Source organism: Apteryx mantelli, chromosome Z (genome assembly GCF_036417845.1).
Source record: "Apteryx mantelli isolate bAptMan1 chromosome Z, bAptMan1.hap1, whole genome shotgun sequence".
NCBI lineage: Eukaryota > Metazoa > Chordata > Aves > Apterygiformes > Apterygidae > Apteryx > Apteryx mantelli.
In genome coordinates, this window is record NC_090020.1 from 65343674 (window position 1) to 65370227 (window position 26554).

The 26554-nt window shown below is 38.6% G+C and overlaps 1 protein-coding gene and 1 long non-coding RNA gene across 2 annotated transcripts in view; one reads left to right on the top strand and one right to left on the bottom strand.

The window, feature by feature from the left end:
* Positions 1-270: 270 nt before the first annotated feature.
* LOC136995294 (uncharacterized) lies at positions 271-1362 on the top strand. Its single transcript, XR_010886852.1, has 3 exons — positions 271-443; positions 647-719; positions 1351-1362. It is a non-coding gene; the product is annotated as an uncharacterized lncRNA (long non-coding RNA).
* Positions 1363-3303: 1941 nt separating this feature from the next.
* The window catches only part of NDUFAF2 (NADH:ubiquinone oxidoreductase complex assembly factor 2), a 63807-nt gene continuing 40556 nt past the window's right edge, over positions 3304-26554 (bottom strand). Inside the window, exons 3-4 of the mRNA XM_067315497.1 lie at positions 18211-18251; positions 3304-4579 (exon numbers count right to left, since the gene is read on the bottom strand). Of these exons, the coding sequence (XP_067171598.1) occupies positions 4322-4579; positions 18211-18251 (299 nt within the window). The 3' untranslated portion in view covers positions 3304-4321. The remainder of the gene's footprint in view (positions 4580-18210; positions 18252-26554) is intronic.

Genomic DNA, 26554 nt, shown 5'->3' on the forward strand with positions numbered 1-26554 from the left:
GCGGGCAGGCGGCCGCGCCGCGACTCCCGAGCTCGCCCGACCCGAGCGGGCCCCCCGCTACCACAGCTGCGCTGCCACGCGGTACGAGCCAGCTCCCGGCGCCGCCCTCCGCACCATGAAAACCCCGCCAGAAACACAGGAGCCTCCCCCGTGCCGCCCGGCAGAGAGCAGGGGAAGGGGAAGGGACGGGAGAGCAGCGGCGGCGGCTCGGCCCCGCCCCGGGGCCCGCCCGCCCCGCCAGGGGGCGCCCCGCCAGGGGGCGCCCCGCCCCGCGGCCACGTGACGTGGGGGAAGGGCGAGCTGGCCGGCCGCGGCCGGCTGGCAGGGCCGCTCTAGCCATCCGGGGCGGGTGAACTCTGCTTCCTGGGAGGACAGAGGGCATGGGAGGAGCGGCTCCCGCCTTCCTGCTTCCGGTAGTGCGGCCGGCGCCCTCGAGGCCAGCGGTACCGTGGGGGGCGGCCGAGGGGGCGGCGGCGGCGGCCCGCCGGGCTGACGGCGAGTGAGGGGAGGCGGCCCGGCCCGCCCGCCCGCCCCGAGACCCGGCTGTGCCTCCCCGCGCCGCCGTGAGCCGCGTTACCTGTGCTGGGTGGAGGCCGCGCTGCCGCGGCCCGGCGCTGCTCCTCACGCCCGTGTCTTGTCTCCGCAGGGAGCTCGGTGCCGCCCGTCGCTCGCCCGCCGCGCCCGGAGGATGCCCGAGGCGGCGCCCGCTGCCGCCGCAGGTGGGGGCCGCGCGGGGCTGCGGGCGGCCGTTGGCGGGCGCGGCGCGGCGCGCGCGGGTCGCCCGTAACGGTCGCGGCAGGCCGGGGCGGGCGGGGGCGGCCGCCGCCTCCGCGGGGGGCGGGGAAGCGCCAAAAGGCCTTTTGCGGCTGGCACCGCTCGTGCCGCCAGTGCCACCGGCCCGAGGAGCGCCGCTCCCGGGCGGCTGCGCACGCTCGGCCCAGCGTTTGCTTCCAGCTCCGCTCCTTTGACTTACCGCTTACTATTGCTAGTTTACTAGACAAAATTCCCTCCCCCGCCCCCAGTACAAGCTATAGACAGATAAACTAACTGGAATTTATTTTCTTTTCCCCTGAAGGAACTGTAGACCTCACCTTTTTTTTTTTTTCCTTCCCATGGAATAGCTTTTTCTTGGTAGTATCTGAAGCTGTGTTGGATGAAATGCCTAATTATTTTGTAAACACTGTAGTTAAATGAAGTATTAGCTGTATGTTCATGTTACACTAACTTCTAGTAAAAACCAGCTTGCTCTTTAATAATGACCAATGATGATTTATATTAAAATAATGGCCATGTATATATGCGTTTATTTTTCTGAATACTCAAAATTGAATTGTTTTTCTTATTATATAGGTTTTCCCCAATAGAAGAACAGAAAAGATGTTTGATATTAAGGCTTGGGCTGAATACATTGTGGAGTGGGCTGCAAAGGACCCGTATGGCTTTCTTACTACGGTGATCTTGGCCCTTACGCCATTGTTCATAATTAGTGCAGCACTGTCGTGGAAACTTGCAAAAATGATTGAGGCCAGGGAGCGAGAGCAAAAGAAGAAACAGAAACGCCAGGAAAATATTGCAAAAGCCAAACGAACAAAGAAGGATTAAATGGGCAAAAATGCCTTCCTTGTGCGAAGAATCAACTTTTTTCAATGAAGCACTGCTGTACAATATTTTTTCTGTTGTAACCTTCCTTTGATACTTGATCCTGTGATTTCTTGAAATAAGAAATTTAACTTCTTAGATATTATTTCTGCTGAAATGATTTGTGTTAAAATGACACTTGATACACACATTTCTTCTACTACTTGTGTTCTAATGCAGCTTGCTTTTCTAAATTTGCATGTTAAATTTAAAAATGAATCTGATGGGTGGGGGTAGATATTTTTTCTTAACTGAGCTATGATTTAACAATTATCTTAAATGTGTTGATTAAATTATGAAAAAAATGTAAACTGACTCCTTAACGCTCTGCTCTCTGGTCCCTAGCATAGCAAGCCACTCTCTGTTTCCATTGCTGTAGAAACTTTCTGCAGCAGTAGTCCATGTTGTGCTTACAAGTATTTGTAGTTCATGGTAAACTGGATTACAAAAAGGCAAGTTTTGGCATACCTGTGGCAGAGCTGTAGAGAGAAAATAGCTTCAGAGCTTTGTAGTTTGCTAGCATATCTTACTGATTTCCTTTAAGGACACTTCATATAGCCCCCTATGAAGTAAAGATTCACACAGATTCAGTAATGATAAGCTTTGCTCCCATGGAGGCTGTTATAGCTTATTTCATGGTGAGGCTTGTCTGCACAAAGAAACCAAACTTAGCTTTTTCTGGTTCCTGAGCTACCAGCCATCAACAGAGTCTTTTTAGATTCAGTCCAAACTCCAGCAAGCTCATTGTTGTTTTTGACATCTTAAAGTGTCTCAGGCCACTCATGTTCTACAAAATATGCTACTTTTTTTTGTTTGTTTTCCCTAATTATCACCTGAACAGTCTAGCTATAACCTGTTTCTGCCTTCAGAAACTTTTTATGCCTAAAAGAACAGCTATAACTGGGGTCAGACCAAAGGCCCACCTTGCTTAGTATCTGGAGTGCTAGTGGCCTATAGCAGATGGTTGTGGAACAGTATGTGATGAGGATATGCACATTGGTGATAATTCCTCCTACTTTCTAACCTTCTAGCTACATGTGATTTAGGACCTTCTGAGTCCAGGTGTGGGGGGGGCGGTTGTTGTTATCATAGCCCTTGGAACTCTGCTGCTCTTCAGGTTGCAAAAAGTTGGCATTGTGAAAAAGTCCAAATTTAGTTTGTGTTACAAATATGCCAAAGTCATTTAACCTTAATTTTGATTCATTTTAAACAGAAATTATTAGTTTTTCAAAGATGAATTTTTATTATTAGTCTAGTTTTAAAGCGGCAGTCATTAGGTTATCGGACTCAGCATGTCTGTAAACAGCAGCGCATAGTTATGCTTTTCAGCATCTAGTCCTTCATTCATTCCCTTTTTTTTAAAAAAAAAAGATGTATTGCTCAAAGGAGGAGACCTACAGAGGTGATTGATACTAGCAGGATTAAAAGTGGGGAGTTTAACAGAAATAAGAGATAAATGTGGAATATTTATATGCAGGCACTAACTTTTGACCCTCTTCCAGTTTTGTTGGTCAAAGCAAGCATTATTAGAATGTAATGTTTACAAATGTTATGATACACAATTAAATCTCCAGTGTTTTTCTTTGAATGTTGTTATCTTTGATATCTACATGGCTTAACACACAGGGAACAGAACTGATTACACTGCATAAATAAATTTGATACTTTTTCAAAAAATGTGGTCTTTATTTTGATTTGAAATTCTCAAGCATCATCTCTAAGCAAATAATCTGTGTATATGTAAACTATAGCCAAATATATCTAACAATCTAGAGAAGTCCCAGCATGCACTCAGAAATAAAAGCTAATTAATCCTTAGGCCAAAAGAGATTTTAGCTGCTTAGGTAGGTGGCGCAACTCTGTGGGGCTGAGAAAGGAAAAGAGCAAGCCTGCCACCACTCCTTTTGGAAATAATTGACAGTCTCTTGTGCCAAAAAAAACGCACCTCTTTCTTTGTTATTTTTCATTAGCTTTACTAAGTGCTTCCAAACCCTATTATAGCACTTACATATGGTTTAACACTCATTGATTGTATTTTGTGCTTACTGTTGGCTGGCTAGTAAAACATTATCAAATATGTTGACTCCTTCATTAACGTAAGTTACAAGACTATGTCCCTAAAATTACTGACAAGCATAGTCACTGTAAAGTATTTCCTGTTAATAAGATCAACTTGACCATCCAATCACCAGAGGGAAGCTAACAACTTTGATATTCTGGCACTGTGGAGGGAATTAACAGGAATTCTAAAGAACTATATTGGTCAAAAGCCTAGGTTTGAGAATTAAGATCATTTTTAAGTGTACTAATTAATTACAATTCATTACATCAAAAGTATAATTGTGTCTTCAAGAAAAAAGTCAACTTAAAAATAATTATTTTACAGAAGTTATTCATTTAGCTAGAAAGCCTCTTACCTAAAGTGATTTAAAGAATAACTGAAGAACAGCAACTGTTTAAAAAAAACCAACAAACTTGTCATTAGTAATATATCCTCTCTTTCACTAAATCCAAACAGATTTTTTAAGTGGTTTGTCATAATTAAGCCTATTTTAACAATTCTGCAAAAATAAATTAAACATAGCTTTATTATTACTTTATTGCACACACACACACTATATATGTATTGCGATTGTGTTGTCTATTAAAATATTTATCCATTGGCAATACCTGTACATTACAATTATTTATTATGACTGCTACTGCTGCCTGGTGGCATCCAGGAACCTGGCTGAAAAGTATTTGCAGTGCTTGTTGGATCTTGTGAAGGCTCTTTCTTTCCATAGTATGGGGCTGATGCATGGCCCTTAACATGAGTATGAACTGGTTCAGCAACAAGTCCCTCCTTGTATTCCTTGGCCTGAAGGAGCTTGTCCTTTTCAGATACATCTCTGATTTTCTGTTTCATTTCTTGTCTATAATTTTCATTCTTAAGAATCTCCTAATAAAAGAAACACAGTAGAAAAAGATAATTAGATAAAATAGAAATAAATATAATATACAATATTGGAATAAAACATGTAAGCAGCCCTTGTTTTCTTGATTTTACACTCCACGTTTTAAGGTAAGCAGGTAAAATAAAACGATGCAAAATTAACTGTTTTTGTACAACTTCAATTTCAGCCCTAGTTTAAAATGCTCTTAATGTTCTGATCATACTGTCAAAACAAAACTGCACTGTGGTGTCCCAGTTTCACTATTTTGTTGGATCAAAAGGGAAAAATGATTAAATACAGTCATTGTCAAATGTGAAAATGTATTAAAAATCAGGTTACATTTTACATTATTTTCCATGCAGAACTTCCTGCTATTTATCCTTGTAACTCACTATACTTATGAGTTTAGATATCCGTAACCAGGGCCCAGTTTTGGGCAGCACAGGTGTGCAACCTTGGCTCTGCTTTACTGAAAAAAACAACACTTGAGCTGTGATACCACACATAAGCCAAAACCATGCAAGATAAAAAATAATAAAAACCCATAAGAACTGAAATTACTGAGGTGGTACTAGTAACTGAAGAGAAAAAACACTAGCAAAAAGGTATAAAAATCTCCAAGGGAAAGAAAAAAAACACCCAGAGATTCAGAAGACAACTTGGGAAGGGCAAGGACCAGTATGTTCCAAGAAGTGAGGGAGGCCAACAAATCCTCAACAGGTGACCATCCGGCCAGCAGTGACTAATCAGGTGTCCACCATGAGGATGCTAAGCATATTAATGTTTAGGCTAGCTGTATGTTAACTCTAGGTATCTGCTATGCATATTAGCTAAATAATTGTAGTGCATTCATAAAGGGTATAAAATCATGCTTGTTGCCTCTGTACAGGTAAAAGAAATTCAAACAAAAGTTTACCTCCATCCCTGCTAAACTGAAACAACTGCCTGATGCATGTTTCTATTGGAAAGCTATAGAAAAAAAACTATGATCTATATTCAGAGCAGGCTTCTATAAATTGCTGACTCTACTTAATGAAATGCTGTATTGAAATATAGTTGAGTACAGGTTCAAGCTGGAAATTTACTGATAAAGGCGACCTGGTGAACTGCAATTTGGCTACTTCCACAGAGAAATACTGAGGCTGTGAGTTGAAGCAAGTGTGATTACTGACTTGTCCACTGGAATAGAAGAAAAACAGCTATTAGTAGACCCTGCTATCTTGCTTAGAGGAAAACACAAAGACCTCCTACAGTAAATACAAACAAAAGAAAAAGAAAAACACCACAAAAAAACCTGAGGTTTGTCCTCCATCTGTTAGCATGTTTCCTAGTGGAAGGATGATCTGCAGCTACAGCTAACAAAACATCTCTATGCTTTTGGTAGGGCAGATAGTGAAGATTATTAGAAGGAAAAGAAGAAAGGTGGTATGAATTTTTATAATACTTTGAACCCAAATACAACTTAGCTGTAGCCAACACCATGTTGTGAGGGAGCTGCTGATAGCCACATTTAGAATCGTGATACATAAGACAAAAAGGCTGAACAGCTTTCTCCAGGTTACAAGCATATGTCAGAGAGAGGGAAAAACTAGACCAGTACACCCCTCTGAGCAGAAGACCATGGAATTATTTTAGGAATGCTATGAAAATACATGTAATATGGCCATGAGTTGACATAACAAGCATGTAAAACATTTAAGAACATAGAAAAAAGTATTTAAGAAAAGCTCATCATAGAGGTATCATTAAAATGAACATCTTTTTCTTCATTTATAATTGTCTCTATACCTAAATTCAGAGATATACAGAACGGAGGCAAAACACTTTACATACTATAGTATGAAAATACACAAATAGCAGATAAACAAGTTTGCAAAGAAAAGGGGGAGAGCAGGGAGGAAATTCTCCCATACTCAAATAAAAATGTTGTGAAGTGTCACAAGGTCAAATTTTAAACAGTCAGTATAGCATAAATTCATTATTACATCTTTCAATTCTGTCCTCCTTTACCATGTGCCTGTATAAATCTACCATAACCTTATTGATTTCAAGGGAATTACTCCTATAGTGCTTGTAATACCCCACTACTAAGAAACAAGGGCACGTACCTTTGTGATACCTGAAGAGTGCAATATGGTCTCTGTTAGAGCAGCATCAAATGATTTATTAAAAAAACAAATATAATTCACTTACTGTGAACAGCTACTTACTAATTTCAAATATTTTCCAGTGATTGTATTAACACAGTTACCTTACCTTATACAGTCAGATAATAGCTGTAACTAAATTCCAAATGCTTTAAAAGTTCATTTTATATTCTGATGTGTAATTGTCATCTGGTTTTCAGATTCAGCTAAGAGCTATGAGCTTTCACTGGCCAAAGTATAGTTCTGATCGAGTAAAATAAACATTTTGATCTTGAAAAAAGCATGAGGAGAAGTGATCATCATCAGTCCACACTGAAAAAATATTGAAGTAACTTGTTCAGAATCTATACAATCACATCAGGACAAAAGTTTTCAAGTGAAAAGAAACTGCATACATCCAATTCATGCATAAAATCCACACCATTAATATGTACACTGAAATAAGGGTTTGTGTTCAAACTCTAAACTAAATATGAATCAGGAATCTTGTGTCAACTGGCACATTACAGAAATTGGGTCAAGTATATAAGTTTTCTTAGTATCTTGTCCTTTGATACTGGTGAGTTTGCTCTGTGAAAGTGCTTCATGGGGCACTGAGTCCTTTTTTTTAATATGTCACCAACAAACAGTTCACTTGATAGAGTCTCACTAGGAAAAGTATTTACTTTAACCACTGATCGTATTTCTAAACACTATTGCTTCAATTACCATAGCCACTGCAGTTTTAGGTAGTTACCAGACTGAGGGTTTCCTGACATTACAGGAAAAACTGAAGTAATTCCAAATTTGAATAGGATAATTAATCATAATGCAAATTATAATTAAACTATTGCATGCATATTATAGGAGGAATTATCTTTAGGATGGACTAGAAACATACAGGATCTTTAAAACCACTCTTTCCAAATTTGGCTTCAGTCTCTAGGTGCATTGCCCAGTGCAATTAAATACAGTGAACGTTAGCCACCCTCCTGGCTCTGCAGGGCTCCCTGTCACCTGCCAAGCAGCAGTCGAGAAGCCGACACCACTGGGCCTTCCACCCACGACAAGCAGGCTGCGAGCCTGTGTGGCAGCCCCAGCCCTGTCTGCTTTCTTCCAGCTCACCCGTGCACAGGTGAGGAAGAGCTCATTTGTTTTTTACCTTGAACTACACTTCCAGGTTCAGAACAGTTATCTTCTCTCCTCCTTCAAGATGAACCGACATACTTTATAAAATGGCTAGCTTAATTATCAACTGCCCAAGTAAATACACCACTGAAGCTTTCTGAGGAAAGATATGAACATGAATATATAATGCGCTCTGACCTTTAGGGGAAATACAACATCTACCGAACACACAGAGAATATTACATCTACCAGATAACTAGTTTTCACAGTGCTGACTTTATCCTTCCAACATTCTCTAGTATTGTGCTGTATTTACAAATAAATGACACAAACTCTTTGAGCTTGCAGTTCTCAGGAGGCCACATGACAGCCAAAGAATATCAGAAATGCCCTTTCTCATTTTAATTAAAAGAAAAATCTAGGGATTAGGATTATTCTGCAAAAATAAAAAATGAAGCATGACAGAAGACGTCCAGCCACCTCTTACACCAACTGAAAACTCAACATTTAGATGTTCACCTTAACACCCAGCATTCAGAACAAGACAGACAGTGTGGCCAGACCTAGGTCCAACAGTGATTTCTACAGTTTATTTTTAAGTGGGATGTAAAAGATGAAATTTTACTCATTGCAGACAGCTACTTGTGCAGTTTTGGTAATAATACCTTCCCTCCTTAGGAAGGTAGGGTTTAAGAAAATTATCTCTAAGGTTTTCTTGAAGAACTTAACGTTATTACCAAGGAAATGCCAATGTGGCTATGTGGAGTTTTGAGGGAGCTGCTTTTCATCCAGAAACTGGTTTCTTCCACATATTCTGACATCTTGGTAGTGGTAGCAGCTACATGAACAAAGAATGAAACACAGCCTGTTCACGCAGGCAACAGAGCCCAAGACATGCTGCTGCCTCCCAAGTGCGTTGCTGCAAAACGGATCAGACTTTTTCATGTCACTGGCATTCAAACCCTCAGTGCTCATCTGCTACATCTGAGCAAGCAAATGAGGGACCTTCTGTAATTCCCACTTTTCTTCCAAACTCTTGCAAGTTCTCCATATTTTTTAAAGCTCCCACTTCCCTCTGGCAGCTGAGATGCATCACCAAGCCATTCTCTGCTGTTTGGAAACTGCATTCACTTCTACTCCACAGAAGAAGAAAATCTAGAAATCCATCTCAAATAGAAGGACTTTCAGTGGCTACTGGACTGCAGGGAAGAGCTGCTTTGTAGGCTGAAGGTTTGGAGTGGAGCATTCTTTCACTCTTAAAGGATCTTGCTGCTGCTTCCCATTTTCCTAATCAACTAGCAGCCTTACAGAATAAATAAAATGCAGACATAACAGAAATCTCAGTTCATCCTGGTAGGAAAAAGGCATAAATATGAAAGATTTCTCTATATTTGCTTGTGCCCCTAGCTGGGGTCTTGCTCAGTAGTGACTAGTCCTTACAGAACATATTTCTTGCTATTCTTCTCCACAGGCAAATGCTTGTACTTAAACCTTTCTATCCTGTAGCACTACCGAACCCCACAATCTATAGGGCTGTTTCTTTACCTTAAGAAATCCTCCTTGCTTTCCTGTTACTTCCTTAGTGTTTCCCTCTAGATCTTCAAGGTATCTGTAAGGTATAACATCACTTGCCTTTCATGAAACATTTTGAATCTCCTGAAAGCAAAGGGCAACCAAGACCTGTAAACAAGTACCTCTCAGGATGCAGGCGGCTAGACATACAGTACCAATGTAACAACATTAAAGAGGGATTGTGTAAAGGTTAACAGACTGGTACTTGCTTGCTTTGTTTTTATTCTTTCCAGATGATTCTTTGAGTAAAGATGTCATACTTCATTTTAGATGGGTTTGTACTTTGATTCAAGCTTTTTTATATTGTTGTAGAAATTATTCCAACTTCTTAAGTTATTGTAAGTGCATACACTGAAATACTCATGGTTTCTCTTGATTTGAACAGGGTTAGCTGACTATTATTTGATGCCAGAAGTGCAAAACATCTGGACAGAGTAAATGTCATTTGTTTGAATTGTGCACACACCACATGCTCATAAAGACTTGCATTTTAGTGTCCAAGTTTTAATATTTTATGTTTAATTATGAGTGAACTTGAACTTTGAACTACTGTTAAGTATGCATAAATGCAAGTTAGCAGAAATCCTTTTTTAAAAGTTAAAATTAATAAATTGGTAAGTAGAAAGGGAAAAATCAATTCTGAAGTAGTATTCATAAAGTTCATTGTTATTATATGACAATTTACAATGTCAGAATATTTTTTACTGATGAATTAAATAAAAATCAAGAAAAGTGCTACAAGTTACGGCAAAGCAATTGTTCTTATAATATTGCCAAACTGGTTAACTGAACTTCATTTCCCACTTCCATGAGTTAATTAGGCAAGATGAAATAATAGGATTTTACATTACTTTTCAAGACTACGAGGCAGACAGAGGACCTGGTCATTGGGAAGCACTGAATTTTCTTACCCAAGGCAGGTAATGTTAACTCAGCATCTGAGCATGAGCTCAGTAGTGAGGAATAGTAACTAAGGCAAGTTCAGTTGATAATTCAGATAACAAAGTGGTAAATGAAGGGCTGCGTCAGTGCATGGCAAAATCAGAGGAGCAGTTTAAATTAGAAGGATAGATCTGGCTTTGCTAAGAAACTTACTCAAATCAAACTGTGGGCCAGCTGACTACTGATTTTATAAAAAACACTCCTGCTAAATAATTTCAGTCAGTCAACAATCAACATTAGTCAAATCAGTGTAAGATTTGCTTTACTCAGATTTTATTTTAGAGCAAATATCTCCGACCAGTTGCAGCATTAAAATACAGACTGTGTTCTGTGCCTTCAGTGTGATTTTTTGGGAGAATGCACCCTGCATATTTCAAGAGCAAACAGATCTGAATGATCTTTGTTGGATACATAACAATTTATGGTATCTTTAATTGTCTATAGGTTTTGTAGAACAGCTTTTTTTTAACCTTTCAACATAAATCAGACAAATCACCCAAACAAATTATTAAACTAAAGCAACTGCTACTTTAGAACAGTTCTTTTGCTTATAACATTCAGCAATCACTGAAACATATGCAGATATAGACCTCCAAGGGCACAACACATGTTTTTGAAAGCAGAAAAAGTCTGAATACCACTCTCTTGCAAGGGAAAGGTACCTCTTTAGGATTCGCTATTAGAGTCACTCTGCATGAAGGCTTGCTTATTCAACACGAAAACAATGCTTATTTCAGGTTCCCAATCCTTCAAATGAGAGGTGCTTTGGTGTCTATCAGTAACAGCACAAAAATTGGAATTAAGGTGTAAAGTACTTTACACTAAATGTGCAAGTGTTAAGCTACACTTACATTAGTTACAAGCATATGTACAATCATGCTTTGACAACATGCTAATATTTCATTTTAAATGCAGTGCTAGTACCACGTTTGCCATCAGGCTGAATCAGTTAGATACTAATTCTAATTTACAATAACTCTAGTTGAACTCAAATCTACAGAAAAGCAATGGTAATTGTTACTGAATTGCTGCTTCTGAGCTACAAAATTTGCATGACCTAAGATAGTCTCTAGGGCACCACAACGTAGCTCACAAGAACGCATTCCGATGAGAGAGCAAAAAGAAGAGAAAAAGGCGCTGACACTGACCATAAAGCACAGTAACAATCCTAGCTGGTATAGGTTTGCTTCTGAATTGTTTTTATGATACAACAGTAGTTTTCATAGAGAAACGGCATGTTCAAGATCAGAGACAAAATTGCACAGAAGCACTGAAATCACAAACTAGTCTGGCACATAGCACTCTGCCTGGAAAAAAAGGGCAGCACATAGCCTTGATGCGACAGAGCAAGCCAGGAAGGAATCGGAGCTGTGACGCAGTGCCAGTTTGGTCCTGGCTTCCCCCTTGCTCTCTGGCTGAGGCAATCCGTGCCAGCCCTTCGCATGGTACAGGCTGCTCCCTCCGCCCTCGCTCAGCTGTGCTGCCAGTGAATTAGGAGACCAGCCAATGCTCCCTGCGCTCCCTCCCTTCCACAGGGACCAGAGCTGCAGCCGCGCAGCAGCTCTCCCCTGCAGCATGGGCACCCTGCAAGGAAGGGCGCAGCCTGGGCCCTGGGCTCCTCTCCCCCCTCTGCCCTGGGGAGGCTGAGGAGCAGCTATGTTTGAGCTCTGAGGGCAAAGTTAAAGTGAACAGAAGAAAGTAAAGAAGGATGACTTCCTCAAGCTCTTTTTTAAGTGACTTCTCTGACCACTCCCTTCTGTTTAGACCTTTGCAGCTCAACTCTTTGTATTGTCAAATTTTAATGCCCTTTCACATTGAGTAATAATCCTCTCTAAAGCCACACACGCTTTACTATGCAAAATGCTATCTGATGCACATAAGGACATTTGAACATGTCCTGAATTTTCAATCCTGGTTGTGATACTGGACAATATTTTGGAAAATATTTTGCTTAGAAGAGCTGTTTATCCCTGTGCCTTTTAACAGCATTTCCCAACTCTAAATCATTTTTTGCAGCTTTTTGTGGCTTCAGTAATAAAACATTCATTTGCTAAAGCCCTATTCTGTATGCAAGAATGTACAATCTCCATCTCAGAGTTCCCATTTAAAAACTTCCTAACTGAAGCATCTGAAAGGATATAGAAGCAATCCAAACAGTGTCAAACAAAGAATTTTTCTAAATTGCATCCCATTCTGGTTAAAGGAATGTCAATTCTGTGTAAACTAATCTCCATGACTGAAGATAGTTTTGATCACATCACCTTTCAAATAAATAATATTTATGATCAAATAAATGGAAAAAGTAGGTATGCATTGTGGCAACTAAACAGAATGTAATTTCAATATAATTATTCTCTTTTGGGAAGGGGGGGCAAAAACAATTATTGAAACTTTATGCTTATTACGACTCACTGAAGTACATTTTTTTTCCTTCCTTGACAAGGAGGTTGTCAAAACAGATAATTATGGAAATGCTAGAAATAGTTTGAAAGAAGACAGGAGCTGTCACAAAAAGTTTCTTCTTTCAACATTTCACCTTGTATCCAACTGTGCAATTCAAAAGCCATTTAGTTTTATTACTGTGTATCAAGTACATAATGCATGAGAAAAATAATCATTTACTGTGATATTTTCTACTCAAAACTATTTTCAGGCTCTTGACATTAGCTAAAGGAACATGCAATTCTACTTTAACTCCCATAAAATATTAACATACATACATACACATGCATAAGAAAGCAACAGTGAGGTTTCAATTTAAACTGAGAATACTTCTAGCTATCCAGCCCCATATGGATAACGGAGGAAGTAGCATTTAGCTTACAGTAAAGTTACATCTAGTATAAAAATCTGTATTCATAGAGTAGTCTGACTATAGATACATCTCTGGCAATTGCAGGATATCACACTGGCAAGTTCAGAAATGAACCACATTACTCTCCCCACACCAGTTTCGTAGGCATTGCCATGAGAACCTTGTTTTTTCTTGCATACTCTGCAGCACTCCAAGACAGTCTGTAACATTCTTTCTGCCCGTTTTACAGACAAGGGTGTGAACAATGCTAAGTTACCCAAATATTCTTAGAACCTGCAAGACATTGTCAGAAGTAGTGTGTAGCTACAAGGTCTGTTACAGAAAAAAAAAACAATGTATCCAGGTAGCTCATGTTACAGACAGGAGAATTCTTTAAAAGCCCCTACAAATCTGATGCTCACTAAAATCAGTAATATTAAAGAAATCAAAAGGGGGGTTTTGTACAGAGATATTTTTAAAAACTCATTAGATGCCTGACAATTTTTAAGGTTTGCTATATCCTTAAAAATATGCCACCTAGTTCTTAAACTACAGGTTTAGAAGCTGAACACTCAGTACATCTTAGATACAAGTCATCTAAGCCAATTTTGATGATAAAACTCCTACTGTCTAGGTGGGGGAAAAACTGGCTACGTGTCGCATATACACCGATCATATAAAGATGAGAGAGAGCCTACAAGTGTCTTATGCATGCAGCTACTATCTCAACTAGGAGCTGCAACAGCAGAAAATAAACATTTCCTTAATTTTTAATATACTTACATAATGCTATCTCAAACTTTAAATAAAACAAAACTTTTAGAAAAGAAATATAACCCAGAGTCAATATAGGAGATGTAGAACGCAGCAAAGCTTGTGGATACCATGCAAAGTTGAGTGATCACCAAAGTGCTTAGAAGTCTTGGGAAGCTCTTGTCAACAGAACTTTGTTTGGAATTCATGAAGGTGCCTAAAAACAGTAAGAAAGACATACCACCTTGTTTCTGCAGGTGTTACGGAGTTTAACATCTTTTAAATTTGGGGAGTTTCTGTTCAGTAATGGAAGAGTAACATGATCCCAAAAAGGAGTCCTCAGAAGAAGGAATTCCCCCACCCCCAAATATTATTTCATTCTTTTGCAACTGAAACGTGAAAAATCCTACAGTCAACTTGTAGAATTATAATATGAAGATGACATGTTTTAAATCAGGAGTAAAATATACAGTCGGAAGGAAAAATAGCAGGATAGGAGTGTATGTGAGACAGCATGCTTACTTTCAAACCATACTCAAAGTCAAGTCAGATCACGGCTTGAAGAACAGAAGGGAAAAGTGTTTTAAAAAATTATTTTGCATGGATGGAACATCACTTGTATAAAACAACTGCTATATCCCAATACAATTTTTGTTAAAAATTTCTGACAACATGAATGCTTAGCAGGTAAACAAATTTGCATGTAAAGTGGTAAGTTATCAAATCTACTTCCACAGAATAGCATTTGATTTAAAAATGTTTTAATATTTGTAACCTCTAAAATACTTTCATTACTTTAAAACAGTAAGGTCTCAGGTCAAGATGTGTATACACATGTATATGCGCACATGCACACTTACACCAGGTGAGGATGTGATCCAAAATTCTCTATCGAAATGGGCTCTCTTATTACCATAGGAACTGAATATGTTCAAGCACAAGACAAGAAACAACTTGATCTGCATTCATTTGCAAAGTTATCACCCTCATCATAACTGAGTTGAGAACGAGACTTGGCATATTTCAAACTGTAATAAAATCAAAAGGCAACCAACTGTTTCAGTATCCCAGAGGCTGGCTTTTAAAACCCAAGACTTCCAACCATTAACATTCCTTACATTACTGGTCAGATTAGAAATAACCCATGCAATGAGCAACATTTTTGGTTTATGACTAGCCCAGCAAACAAAAGCATTGCTCTAAGTGCCCGTCCTCCAAAAATGGAGAAAAAGAGGGGGGAGAAGGAAAGAAACTGTAAGTATGTGAAACACTTAAAGCTGAACAAGTTCTCTTGTGAAGTCAGCCCTGCATTATTCTACCATAAGAAAAACTAGAATCTAAAGATAATAGAGATGTCAACCAATGTCCTTTATATGAAATTTAAAACTTTATAACGAAAGAAGAGATCAGTTAGTTATTTTTAGAAGAAAAAAAGGTCTGATTACAAAATATTAACAAAGTCTAAAGATCACTGCCAAAAGGCTTAGGCGGTGTGATGACCTAACTGTAGTGACCCATGCACATGAGGACAGATCACACTTGTTCTTACTTAAGTGACTGACATGTCATGGTGATTCTGATATGATATTTTGTTGGCCTACACTATTCACTAAGTCACTGGTTCCCAAAATGCGGTCATTAATGCTACCAGTAAGATGCATCCAGCTGCTCTGTGAAGCCATAATATATTTGCAAGATTTTCAATTCAAAGTTTGACCATAGAGTTCATTGAGCTGAGAGTCCGAGCAGCTTGGCAACCACTATTATCCAATAGCTGAAGCTGAATACAAAGAAAGTTTGACAAATATAAAATACAAACATGATATACTAAAGGGGATGGTAGGCAAACAAAGCAGAATGAGGGAACAGAAATTTTAATGAAGTTTAACATATGCCAGATTTGATATTAAAAAGAAAAAAAAAAAAGACATGACAGGCAAGGGACAGAGGAGAAGGAAAAAAAAAAAAGCAACAGTCAAAAAAAGTGATAGAGCAGACCACAGAGAGAAGAATATAGGCAGAGCTCCAGAAATTTATGCTTTAGGAACTGTAATGTTGTTTTGTGGTGTTACAACGTGATGTTGACAGTAAAATGTCATTAAGGCGCAAAATGCAAAATTTGTGGGCTTTACATCCTTTTTCAGAAATTGTTTAGTCTGATGAGGAATATGTGAAAGAACAAGGAGATTTGTTTTACAGGGTTTCAACATGAAATATGGTCACAAATACTCCCTGGTTCCATAGCTGTCAAACAGCAGTTTACCATATCAGCATTACTGTCAAAAAGGGAATATAATACAGAATATCAGCCAGTAAAGTTTATGTAGCTAAAACACAAAGACAATCCATACAATACACAGGGACCAAACAGTATTCTACCTGTACTTCACTAGTATAATTACATCTGTAAGAACACAGCCTATTATGGCACAAGGATTTTAAATTGGAAGAAAAAGTAGATCATGCATATCACTCCATACTAATACAGAATAAGATAATTGTAACTACACCATTACATATCTAAGATGTTTGTTGTGTTATTGTCAAAATATCAGCAACATTTTTACATACATAGATTTTAACTAGTTTTTCTTATATGGGAAAAGGAACAACTTTAGTGATTACTTGAAAGAAAAGATAACTACTTTTCAGGTTTCTAGTATATCAGTTCTGCTCTGATAAGGTCAATGCACAGCCCTGCAGGTAAAGTATCCAGCTGCTAAATTTTTTGGATCCATTACCTCAGGAAGCTGAAGGTATAAGCAGTCCTGTAACTCTGAATGCACCATTACTCCCAATAATTTTTATTCTCCATAAATCGCTTTTTCTGGAGGTTAAATATTTAGAACACTATTGGTCTTGAATTTTCTCACCTGTGGAGATCCCTTGCTCCCTCTTTTGAAAGGGAACTGACACCTCCAGTGCTGGAAGAAGTTTTATTGCATCAATTCTAAAAACCTGGCTGTCCAAGTTCTCTGAGGCAGATTCTACTTAGCACAAAATTATCATGGCCGTCTGGCTCATAGAAATAATATGGCAAAAGACAGGCAGCATCCCTTACCTCCAAGTATCACAAGAGGTACAGTACAACAATAAAAGTTGTATGTATACAATTAGGATGGGCCAGAGATACTTAAAATGAGATCAGTCCAAGCTGAGACAGAACACCTCCTGAAGAATCAATTCTGCCCAAATAACTAGGATGAGGAAAACAAACGTGCTTAATACTTCTTTGAAGGTTAACATAAAGAAAAATACACTAATTTTTAGGTACTGAAAAGCTTATAGAATAAATTTAACTTGATTTTCTTGCATTCTAAGGTATATTATAGCCCTTATAATCTCTATAACCTCAGTGGCAAGTGGGAAAGAGAGGCAGACAGAAATAGATGAAAAGCTGCAAGTTGTATGGGAGCTCATTTCTATGAGTTATGGCTTGTAAACATAAGCTGACAGGCTTCCTGAAGGGGTCATCTTAACACGCAGGCAGGCCAGACAACTTTTCACAACCAGTATATTTCAGAAGATCTAAGTGACCAAATCCTTGGCTAGAGCATGCCAACATAGCTTCACTGAATTCGATGCAGTTATTCCTACTGATGCAAGTCAAATAGCTGCCCTTGTGGGTGTCAGTTTGAATCTTCTGTACTTTATCTACTCAGTCATTCTTAGCTGGCTTTCAGTGACTTGTAATACAAATCCAGGGTAAGGTAGCAGTGTGTGTGTACGTGTGTGTATGTGTGTGTATGTACACACATATGCAGACCAACAGTCAAACTCATTCCATTCTTTACAAAGTCATCAGCATGAAAGACTTTCACTGCGTTATTCCATTAGAAACCACTTATGGAAAAAGTCATGGCTACAACTCCCCCATCTCATTAGCATTGTAAAATGTAACTTGTTTTGCTGTACTGATGAATATGCTGGCAACTGGATTTGAAAAACTGCACTTTAATGTCAACCACCATGAACAAAATGTATCAATGCAGAGAGGACCTGCTTTAAAAATTCACAGCAGTAATTTCAAAATTGATTTAATTAAAGAAACTCTTGAATGACCATGGTCATCTTCCAGAATCTAACTTCTTATAGATTTCCATAAAAGAAACAATTAAACAACACTGGAGTTTAGATTTCCATCTTTTATCTTTTTCTAAGACTAGATATCTAGTCTGCATATAATTTCACAAATTAGGCAAGCAACATACTAAATTTTCCTCCCAAAAGTGAAAAATTATTGGACAAGTAAGTCCATTATAAATGAATTACTGTAGTTTAACTACAACAATTGAAAATTTAAAGACATTTCATCTCTCACCTCAATGGTGGGTGGATCATTTCTTTTTTTTCTTATCCAAGCTGCAAAAGAAATAAAAATCAGATGGATTATTTCAAAGATTACAAACAGTACTACAACTCAAAATTATAATAAATTTGTGATGGAAAGCAAACATTTATATAACATTTGCTACAGCCTGGCAAGCCATAATATTAACTCCCCAAATATAAAGCCCCAAGATATTATTTCCCTTGTCAATACTCTCAGTCTTCACAAAAGGAAGAATTCACCTCTGTTATGAGAGCTTGAACACAGCCTGAATACCACCCAGGCTCAAAGTAAGGCTTAAGTAATGCCAAGGCCTTTTGTTGAACTTGCTGAGTTTCACCCCGAGAAAACGACAGGACGAGTAGTGAAAGATACAAAAAGCTTGAGACCACTGGGGATAGAAAGGATTCCTGTCTGTGCTCTTAGGCTGCTAAAGCCTAAAAACTTAGTCTTATTTATGTTAGTGCTGGATAGATTTCCTCTCCAGGGGTGCAAGATACAGCCCAAAACCTGAATGAGGTGCCCCACTGTATTAAGGGGGAGGTGCCCTAATTGAGGGAAGAAGGGAAGGCTCCTCCATCGCAGTAAATTCATGCTGGAAGGGACAGCAGAGGAATTACTCTGCCTAAAGCAGTGGCAACCCTGATTGTCCTGGAACTCAGGATTTCCATTATGAAACAAAAATCAATATATTTACGCCCACTCCAACCTCAAACACTGCCTGCAACTCTATCGCAGATGTTATTACACAAATTCCCTGATTCTGAACAGGTTAATACTCATCATTCTTTAAAAGTGCCACTACTGTAACACTTTTTTGTGACTTTTCAGTGCACAGAATTGGTAGGTGCCTGTTTGCATATTTTGTAGACATTGGTCTCTTCTGCTCATATTTTCAAATGAATGAGTAGCAGAATGCAAGTGGCCAGTAATGAACAGAAGGACAAACATAAGGAAAGCCAGCTCCAAGCGCAGAGATACAGCAAAATGTTCTTTTGAATGTTTGGATAATTAAGACATTTGTTACTGTGCAGGAAGATTAGAGCAAAAATGACATTTTCATTATCACCCAGTCAAATTCCTGGTCTGGTTTGTAGTTGTCTGTAAAGTTTCAAAAATGCTTTCAGAAGGAACTATTCCAGATTTTAATTTTCTAGTACCATTTATGCTGTTTTGAGGGGAATTGGAGGAGGAGGAGAGAGAGGAAATCCAGAACATACACAGAGTTGCACAGAGTCATAATTTCACCTCACTACTGAAAATGTGATTACACATAGGGTGAATACACTAGCATCATTCTGCTTCAGCAACATTATGAAACTGGTTTTAGGAGGAATAGCTTCCAAGTAACATGAAAAGGGGATTAAGGTAGGCAAAATGGCATTACATAGCTTGGAGTTTAGCCATGACTGCAAGGTTAACGGTGAAATGTCTGTAACAATACGAAACAAGGTCTTGATTTTGTTTCTTGTCCATCAGATGATACTTTTTGAAGATGTTTTCTTTTAAACAAAATTCTAAAACATCTTTTCTTAAAATCGACATGTGTATGCTTACAAACATCACTCCCTACCAGCTTTTCTCAGAGGTCTTTTGAGTCTAACAAAAATTAGACACAAATTTGCCACTGTAGAGAAGTGACCGAGTACTGAGTAGTCAATATCAAACTTTTGCAGAAAGTTTGATATCACTGAAAAGCAAAACAGCCCATTGAGATAATTACAGAATATAATAGAAAGTCACATTTATTTTTTGCAAAACATTTTCAATGCACCTCTATTCCTTTTACACACTTTAATTTTATAGCACTTTCCAAATGCAGAATCTGGCAAGATCAGAACCTGAACTGGCATGATTGAGACTTGCACTTCTCAGCTGAGAGCCTTGCAAACACTCATTGTACAAGGACCAGCAATGAGATTAAAGAAGGAATTCTCATGATTGTTATTAGAGAAGATCATAGCCCACAAGCTTCTCCTCCTTTCAGAAATTATCTCTTTCTCCTTTTTCTCCATATTTAGCAACAGTTCTAATAGCATATGAGAAGTAGGAAAGAGGTAGAAATATCTTAAATATAATGAAATACGTATACTGGACACTAACCAATAAAAGATGCAGCTGGAGAAAGATGAAAGAAGAAAGATTAATGTGTTTTGTGAAAAATGAAAGTTTTAAATCCTCAAAATCTAAGGGATTATTTTCAAAGAATCATCTTCCCCCTCCTTCCCAGTCCTCATTTCTCTATCACATGAAGATGTTTGTTACAACACCAGTGTTTCAGTTCCACGACTCTCAGCCCCTAAGAACTTCTAGCATTTTTTTTAAATGACAGTGTTTTCACAGCTGTATTTTAACTTCATCTTATCATAATCATTCTTAAATTAATTAAAAATTGAAATCCTACAAAATTAAGTTGCAGTTAGAAACTACTGTGGATATATAAACATTACAGTAGATTCTTTTTCATTGACAGATATTTGATTAATGACTTTCAGATGAACGGAATACTTCTAATCAAAGATTTTATCATTTAATTATGTGCCTCAGTTCAACAAGCCACAAATAGAACAGTGACGGGTATTACAGTGAAACAAGTTTTGAGAACAGAACATGTGAAGTGAAGAGTATTATCCAACATATTTTCATTCATTAATAGACCTCAATTAGTATCAACGTTTACAAGCAACAAAACAATCCTCAGTTTAGGAAGATTTCTCATATCAAACATTCCATTATCACACTGTACCTATTTAAATACATAGATAGTAAATTATCATGCTATTTTTCTTTCCAGCTATAGCAAACATTTGAATGTATGGTTTTATATGTGTTGCCTGCCTTCCCTTTCAATAAATGTCAAGATTACAAATTTTTTCAGTTTAACCCTAAAAATAACTTGTGGACACAAACATTGGGTACCTTTTTCCAAATTGCTATAGGTGAATTCATTTTAGCATCTGTAATGAGCTGCATTAGGAAATCATGAATTAATGAAAGATTCCTTCACTGCTGGGTAGCTGAAGGAAAAATAGGGTATCAAAATTTCCTAAAATTTACTAAAATATAAACAAAAGATGAAGTTAGTTAGCTTTAATATGTAATATCCCTCTGTGCAAAACTATTTCTGAAAAATTCTACATAAAGTACACCTCAAGATATTTTACAAGAATGAAAGCATAAGAACATCCTCTGAACCGAGTGTTCTTCAGCATACTGCACTTTAGTTTCAGAGAGTTTTATCAATCTTACAAAAGCAAAAAAGAATTTTAATCACTCACCTAATCACTCCTCAATCTTTTGGGGTGAAGAATTGAGAGATTCAAATATATTTAATCCCCCCATCAGTTTTCAGGTGGTTTTATTTCAGATAGAAAACTATAAAAAACTTGCAAATTTTCTGAGGTATCAAGAGTACTTTGAGCATCCCGCACATTGTTCAAAATGCCAGAAACTAACCTCTTAAAACTTATGCCTAAGAGAAATCTACAGAAACAATTAAAGGAAGAATGAGTATATAAAAAAGTATAATCAGTGATTTCTCATTGATTTAGCACTGATTTTAACAAAATCCAATTAACTAAACGGGACTTAAAATTCTTTCACTTAAAATTTTAAGACATATTCTATATTCTCTTTTAAAATATATAGTAATGTATACAATTTTGCATTGGAAAAGTCTTGTCCCTCCCCCCTTTCTTTGCACTCTCCTTTACACCTTTAGTCAACACAGTTTTAAGTTACTAAAAAGATTTATATCACAATTAAACATTTACTGATGGAAACGAGGTAAGTAGGTGCTTCATTACATGTTATTTGAACACCAGATATACACACACACACACTCAATTAAAAAAAGTGTCCATGACAGTTATAGCTAGAAAAGATTTCCACACAAACACTCCCTTCCACTACACTAACAAAGCAAAATGGTCTCACACATTGTCAGCCAAGATGCTTTGAACCTGGTGAAGCAGAGGAGGTAACGTGCATGGACTGACTGCAACTGAAACATGCTTCCCTGAAAAATGAATAGATTGCCTCCATTTCAAGCTGTCTAATTATGCTGCTGCTTCTAATTTTATCTGGATGGTACTTCCTGCATTCTGTGCTCATTATAATGCTACTTTTGTCTAAAAGGGATTTTGCTCGCTAACTGGACATTTCATACCTTGAGACCCCAGCATTCTTTCATCAGCACTCATTTGCATTTCATTAGTATGCATGAGATTTTCATTGAACTTTAAGACTCCTACTGGCACATAACACACTGTAATGAGCGTAAAAGTGAGCATGCAAATTAAGGCTCCCATTAATCACTAAATGCTACCAGAGGAAAAAAAAGAAAAAAGAAAGAAAGAAAAAGACCAGGAGTAGACAGGCAATAAAATGCTGCATGAAGCATGCAATCTCATGAATCTCTCCAGGTATGTAAAATTACGGAGCTTCTTTCAGGAGCACTATTGACATGTGCTGAGGAGGTAAAGTGCACATTCTACCAGGCAATACAGTTAGTGAACTCAGAACTACCCTTACAGAAAGGTTTCCTGTTATCTGCACCCATATTGCCGGGGGGGGGGGGGGGGGGAGGCGCGCGGGAAGAAAAAGTATCCAATCCCACCATGTAGGAGAATATAAGACGCTTTATCTAAACAAAAATATCTAATATCTGTATTGTGAACATGTATTACTTTCTAAATTTGAAACTACAGTATAAAAGGAAACATACTTTTTTATTTTTTTAAAAAGAAAATAGACTTTATGTACAAATGACTAATGCTGGCCTAAGGAGAACACAAGGGATTATGAGCTTATTTTTATAATACTGAGCACATTTCAGTTTTACAAAAGCCTTGATTGACATTAGAACTGTTGTAAAAATTCAGAGGTCTGATTACCTAGGAGATTTAATCCTGAGGAGTGTTTAAGCTAAAATCTTCAGGAGAAAAAAATGCAGTAAAACTCTGCAGGGCTGAGCCCTTGGCCCTGTATTCAGTAGACTCTCAGGACTAAAACATGAACATCTTCTCCAGAGCTTGGGAGAGCAGTTTGCACTGACCGGGTCTCTAATCTGGATGATTGGTTTATCTACCTGTTTTATAGTTACCTACTTACTCTCACAGCTAGCCTATTTCATGTTTGTAACTAGATAAACAGTGGCCAAAAAATCAGTCCTTTCGTTAACCAGCTGTGCAGGCTGCGTGTGCCAGGTACGCAATGGCAGGTTCATCTCAGGCCCATTTCAAATCTCTCTACCGCCTGCTCCCGCTTCCCAAACGATCCTTTCCCCTGATTTTGACCAAGTTCTCCTCAGACAACTCATGCCCTTAAATATTTCCAGGGGAAATACTTTCATTCTTTTAGGTAAGGAGGCTTTTTTCTAGCCTCCTCCCCCTTTCCCTCCCCCTCAGGGTGAGGTAAGGAAATGAGGAGAGGGAAAGGGTGCCTGGACGACTGGTTTTAAATTGGTCACTTTAAATTGGCAGTGGTCATTACGGATTATCCACAAGCGGAGCACTGGCACAACAAAGATAACACAGGTGAAAGCAGCTCTCTGCACTTCTCTAGAAAAGAAGAGAGGAAATAAGGCAGCAGAGACTTCAGGACAGTTCTTAAAGTGAAAATGCTGAGAAGGCTAAAAAGGGAGAATGCTACACGCAGTATTTGTTAAGGCGGCGCCTGGAGGTGTAAGGCGTGGACCCAGCAGCCGGGATTTGCAACACTAAGAACGAGGATCCAAAAAATGTCCAAGAGTAAAGAGAAAACTGAAGTAAGAAATATTATGGAGCCTTCTAACCTTACATTCATCTTCTACTGTTCAGGGAAAGCAACAAGGGTTTTAGAAATCCTTCTGCAAAGTCTCAGTCTATTTGCTAGTATAATCAGTGTCCACAACAGCATGAACTATATACATGCACACACTATACATCCACAGGGAGACTGTATTGGGAATTTTTCAGGAGAGACTGGATAGATGATAACGGAATGAAAGTTCAGCACAGGTCTTGTGGTAACATCAGATTTCCCCTTCTACACCAATCTTAAAGAGAAAAATTTAGAGACATAATTGCAATGAGCCTCTAACCAAAGTATGCCTAAAAAAGTTTTTTAAACTGTGTCCCCTGACTCAGACAACTGGCTTCTACAGTACTATTGAACTCTACTCTTTCTATTCTTTCCCATTTCTTGCTAACAGACAAATCCTCACTCTACAGGAACCAGAAAAGAAATAGCAATGAACTTCAGAGCATTTCACATTCCTAATTCACACCCCAACATGCAGCAACGGCACAATAATTCTCCGAACAGCCTCTAGGCCCACAACAGAAGCACCAGTTTTGGCTTTTTTAGAATAATTTTAAGTTTTTTTATTTAAATTAGCATTAAACAAAAAATATAGGTCAGCCTTTTTTTTGGTAAAAATCCATAATTTTGTCAGAAACATGTGCTAAACACCAAATCTATTTAAGTAAAGCACAGAAAAAGGAGCATGCATCTTCTCTTCTTGTTCCTTGAGAAACTCTGTAGGACCAAAGATTGTTACCTATCTTTATTGCTTAAATTTTCCTCTCCTTCATGAATTCTTCCTTTTCAGTGCTGACAGAATCATAAAGAAAAAAATTACAGTTAAAAGGATGATGAAGTAAGTGTTAAAAATGTAAATGCATCTAATAAAAATGTGAATGGTCAATCATGTTTTCTTCTTTAAGCTAGAAAACCGAATACAATGCCTTGGCTTGTCAAAGGGCAGCTCAGGTCTGGCCGTTGCACCTTCTTAGGCAAATCCATACTGAAGGGTACCTGGCCCTTGACTACAAGGTCTCTGTACTAGTGCTTGCCAAAAGCATCCATCCAAATGGCTGTACACTCTCCAAATTCTGTATATCACACTGTCACAATTGCAGCAGTTTGCACTAAGGCTTCTGGAAACATAGTGTAGATTTATTAGTGCCACACTAATTCAAGCAGTCCTAATAACCGGTCCTAATATTAGGTTCCTAATAATAGGAAGCAGTCTGTCTAAAACAGTTTGTTAAAGTGCTTAGCCCACAGGCACATCTGAGACACAGTTTGGCCGTACATGTTTCTTATTTTCTGTTAATTCCAGCCAAGTGCAGGTAGAGACTATTGGATTGCATTTTCTGACTCTTAAAAGGCAGCAGCAGGTCTCAGATGAGCACTCATTCACGGGCAGAGCAGAGTTACTTGAGGCTTTACATATGCTTCTCAGAGTTTGTGGTGCAGAATGATTGCGTGACAGTTGCACAGACCTAAGATGACCAGCAGTGGCTGGAGAACTTTTGGATGAGGAAGTAATGTTCAGAGAGCTGGATGAGGTAGCGGTCTCATTCAAGCACCAGATGATTTAGGAAGGCATAAGCCCTCTGAGCTAATGCTCTTTCACAAAATGTCTATCTCAGACTGATACAGAGCAAGGAGCAACTAGATTAAGACTTGCCAGCCAGCTGTGGGTGCTGTGACAGTAAAAGCCTGACGCTGTTGATACTGTATTTTCCCCATAGATGGCAAATGCTGCTAGTTGGGCTGAACAGCTTTGAGAGGCTTTTAGCTGTTAATTCCAGCCTTGGCTGATCACACAAAAATTTGTAGGAATCAGTGGAGTGTACACTGACAAAATGCAAGATGGGAACATCTGACATTTCTCTCCTGACTACAGGAAGGGACATACTGGGACCAAAGCTCTATCTTAGCTCAGTATCCTCTCCTTCAGGGGCCAAAAGCAGGTGCCAAGGAAAGAGGAGTGAGGTAAAGCAAGTATATTGTGATATTTTCTCAAAGTGCACAGCAGTCTCCATCAATTTGCATTTCATGGATAAATTAAACCAAAAGTGATGTCTGTATGTGAGATGGATTTTTCTTCCGTGAATTGGTTTAACCACTTTTTGAACTCATGCAAACTTTTAGAATGCAGAACAGTCAATGCCAAGGAATTCTACAATTCAACCACATACTGTTTAAAAAGGATCTCCTTTCATTTGTTTTAAACCTGGCACTTTCTGGGAGATGTTTGGATATTATTCTCCCCAAAACACACAATGAATGATGGGGTAACTATGTCTATTATTTCAGGGTTTCCTTGCTTATCCTATAGAGCCCTGGATTTTAAACATACCTAACCCCACACTTGCTCAAGCTCCTGCAACCTCAGGACCAACATACACGTCCTCTCTGCTTTCTCTCTCTTTCTTCTAGGGCTGCTGAGATACTGCAGTTTGTCCTGTTCAGGAATTTCGCTAGCTTCCCTCAATTTCTTACTATGCCCCAATTTTCCAGGCAAAATTTTCCTCAACAGTAGCAGAAAAAAATGGTTAATTAT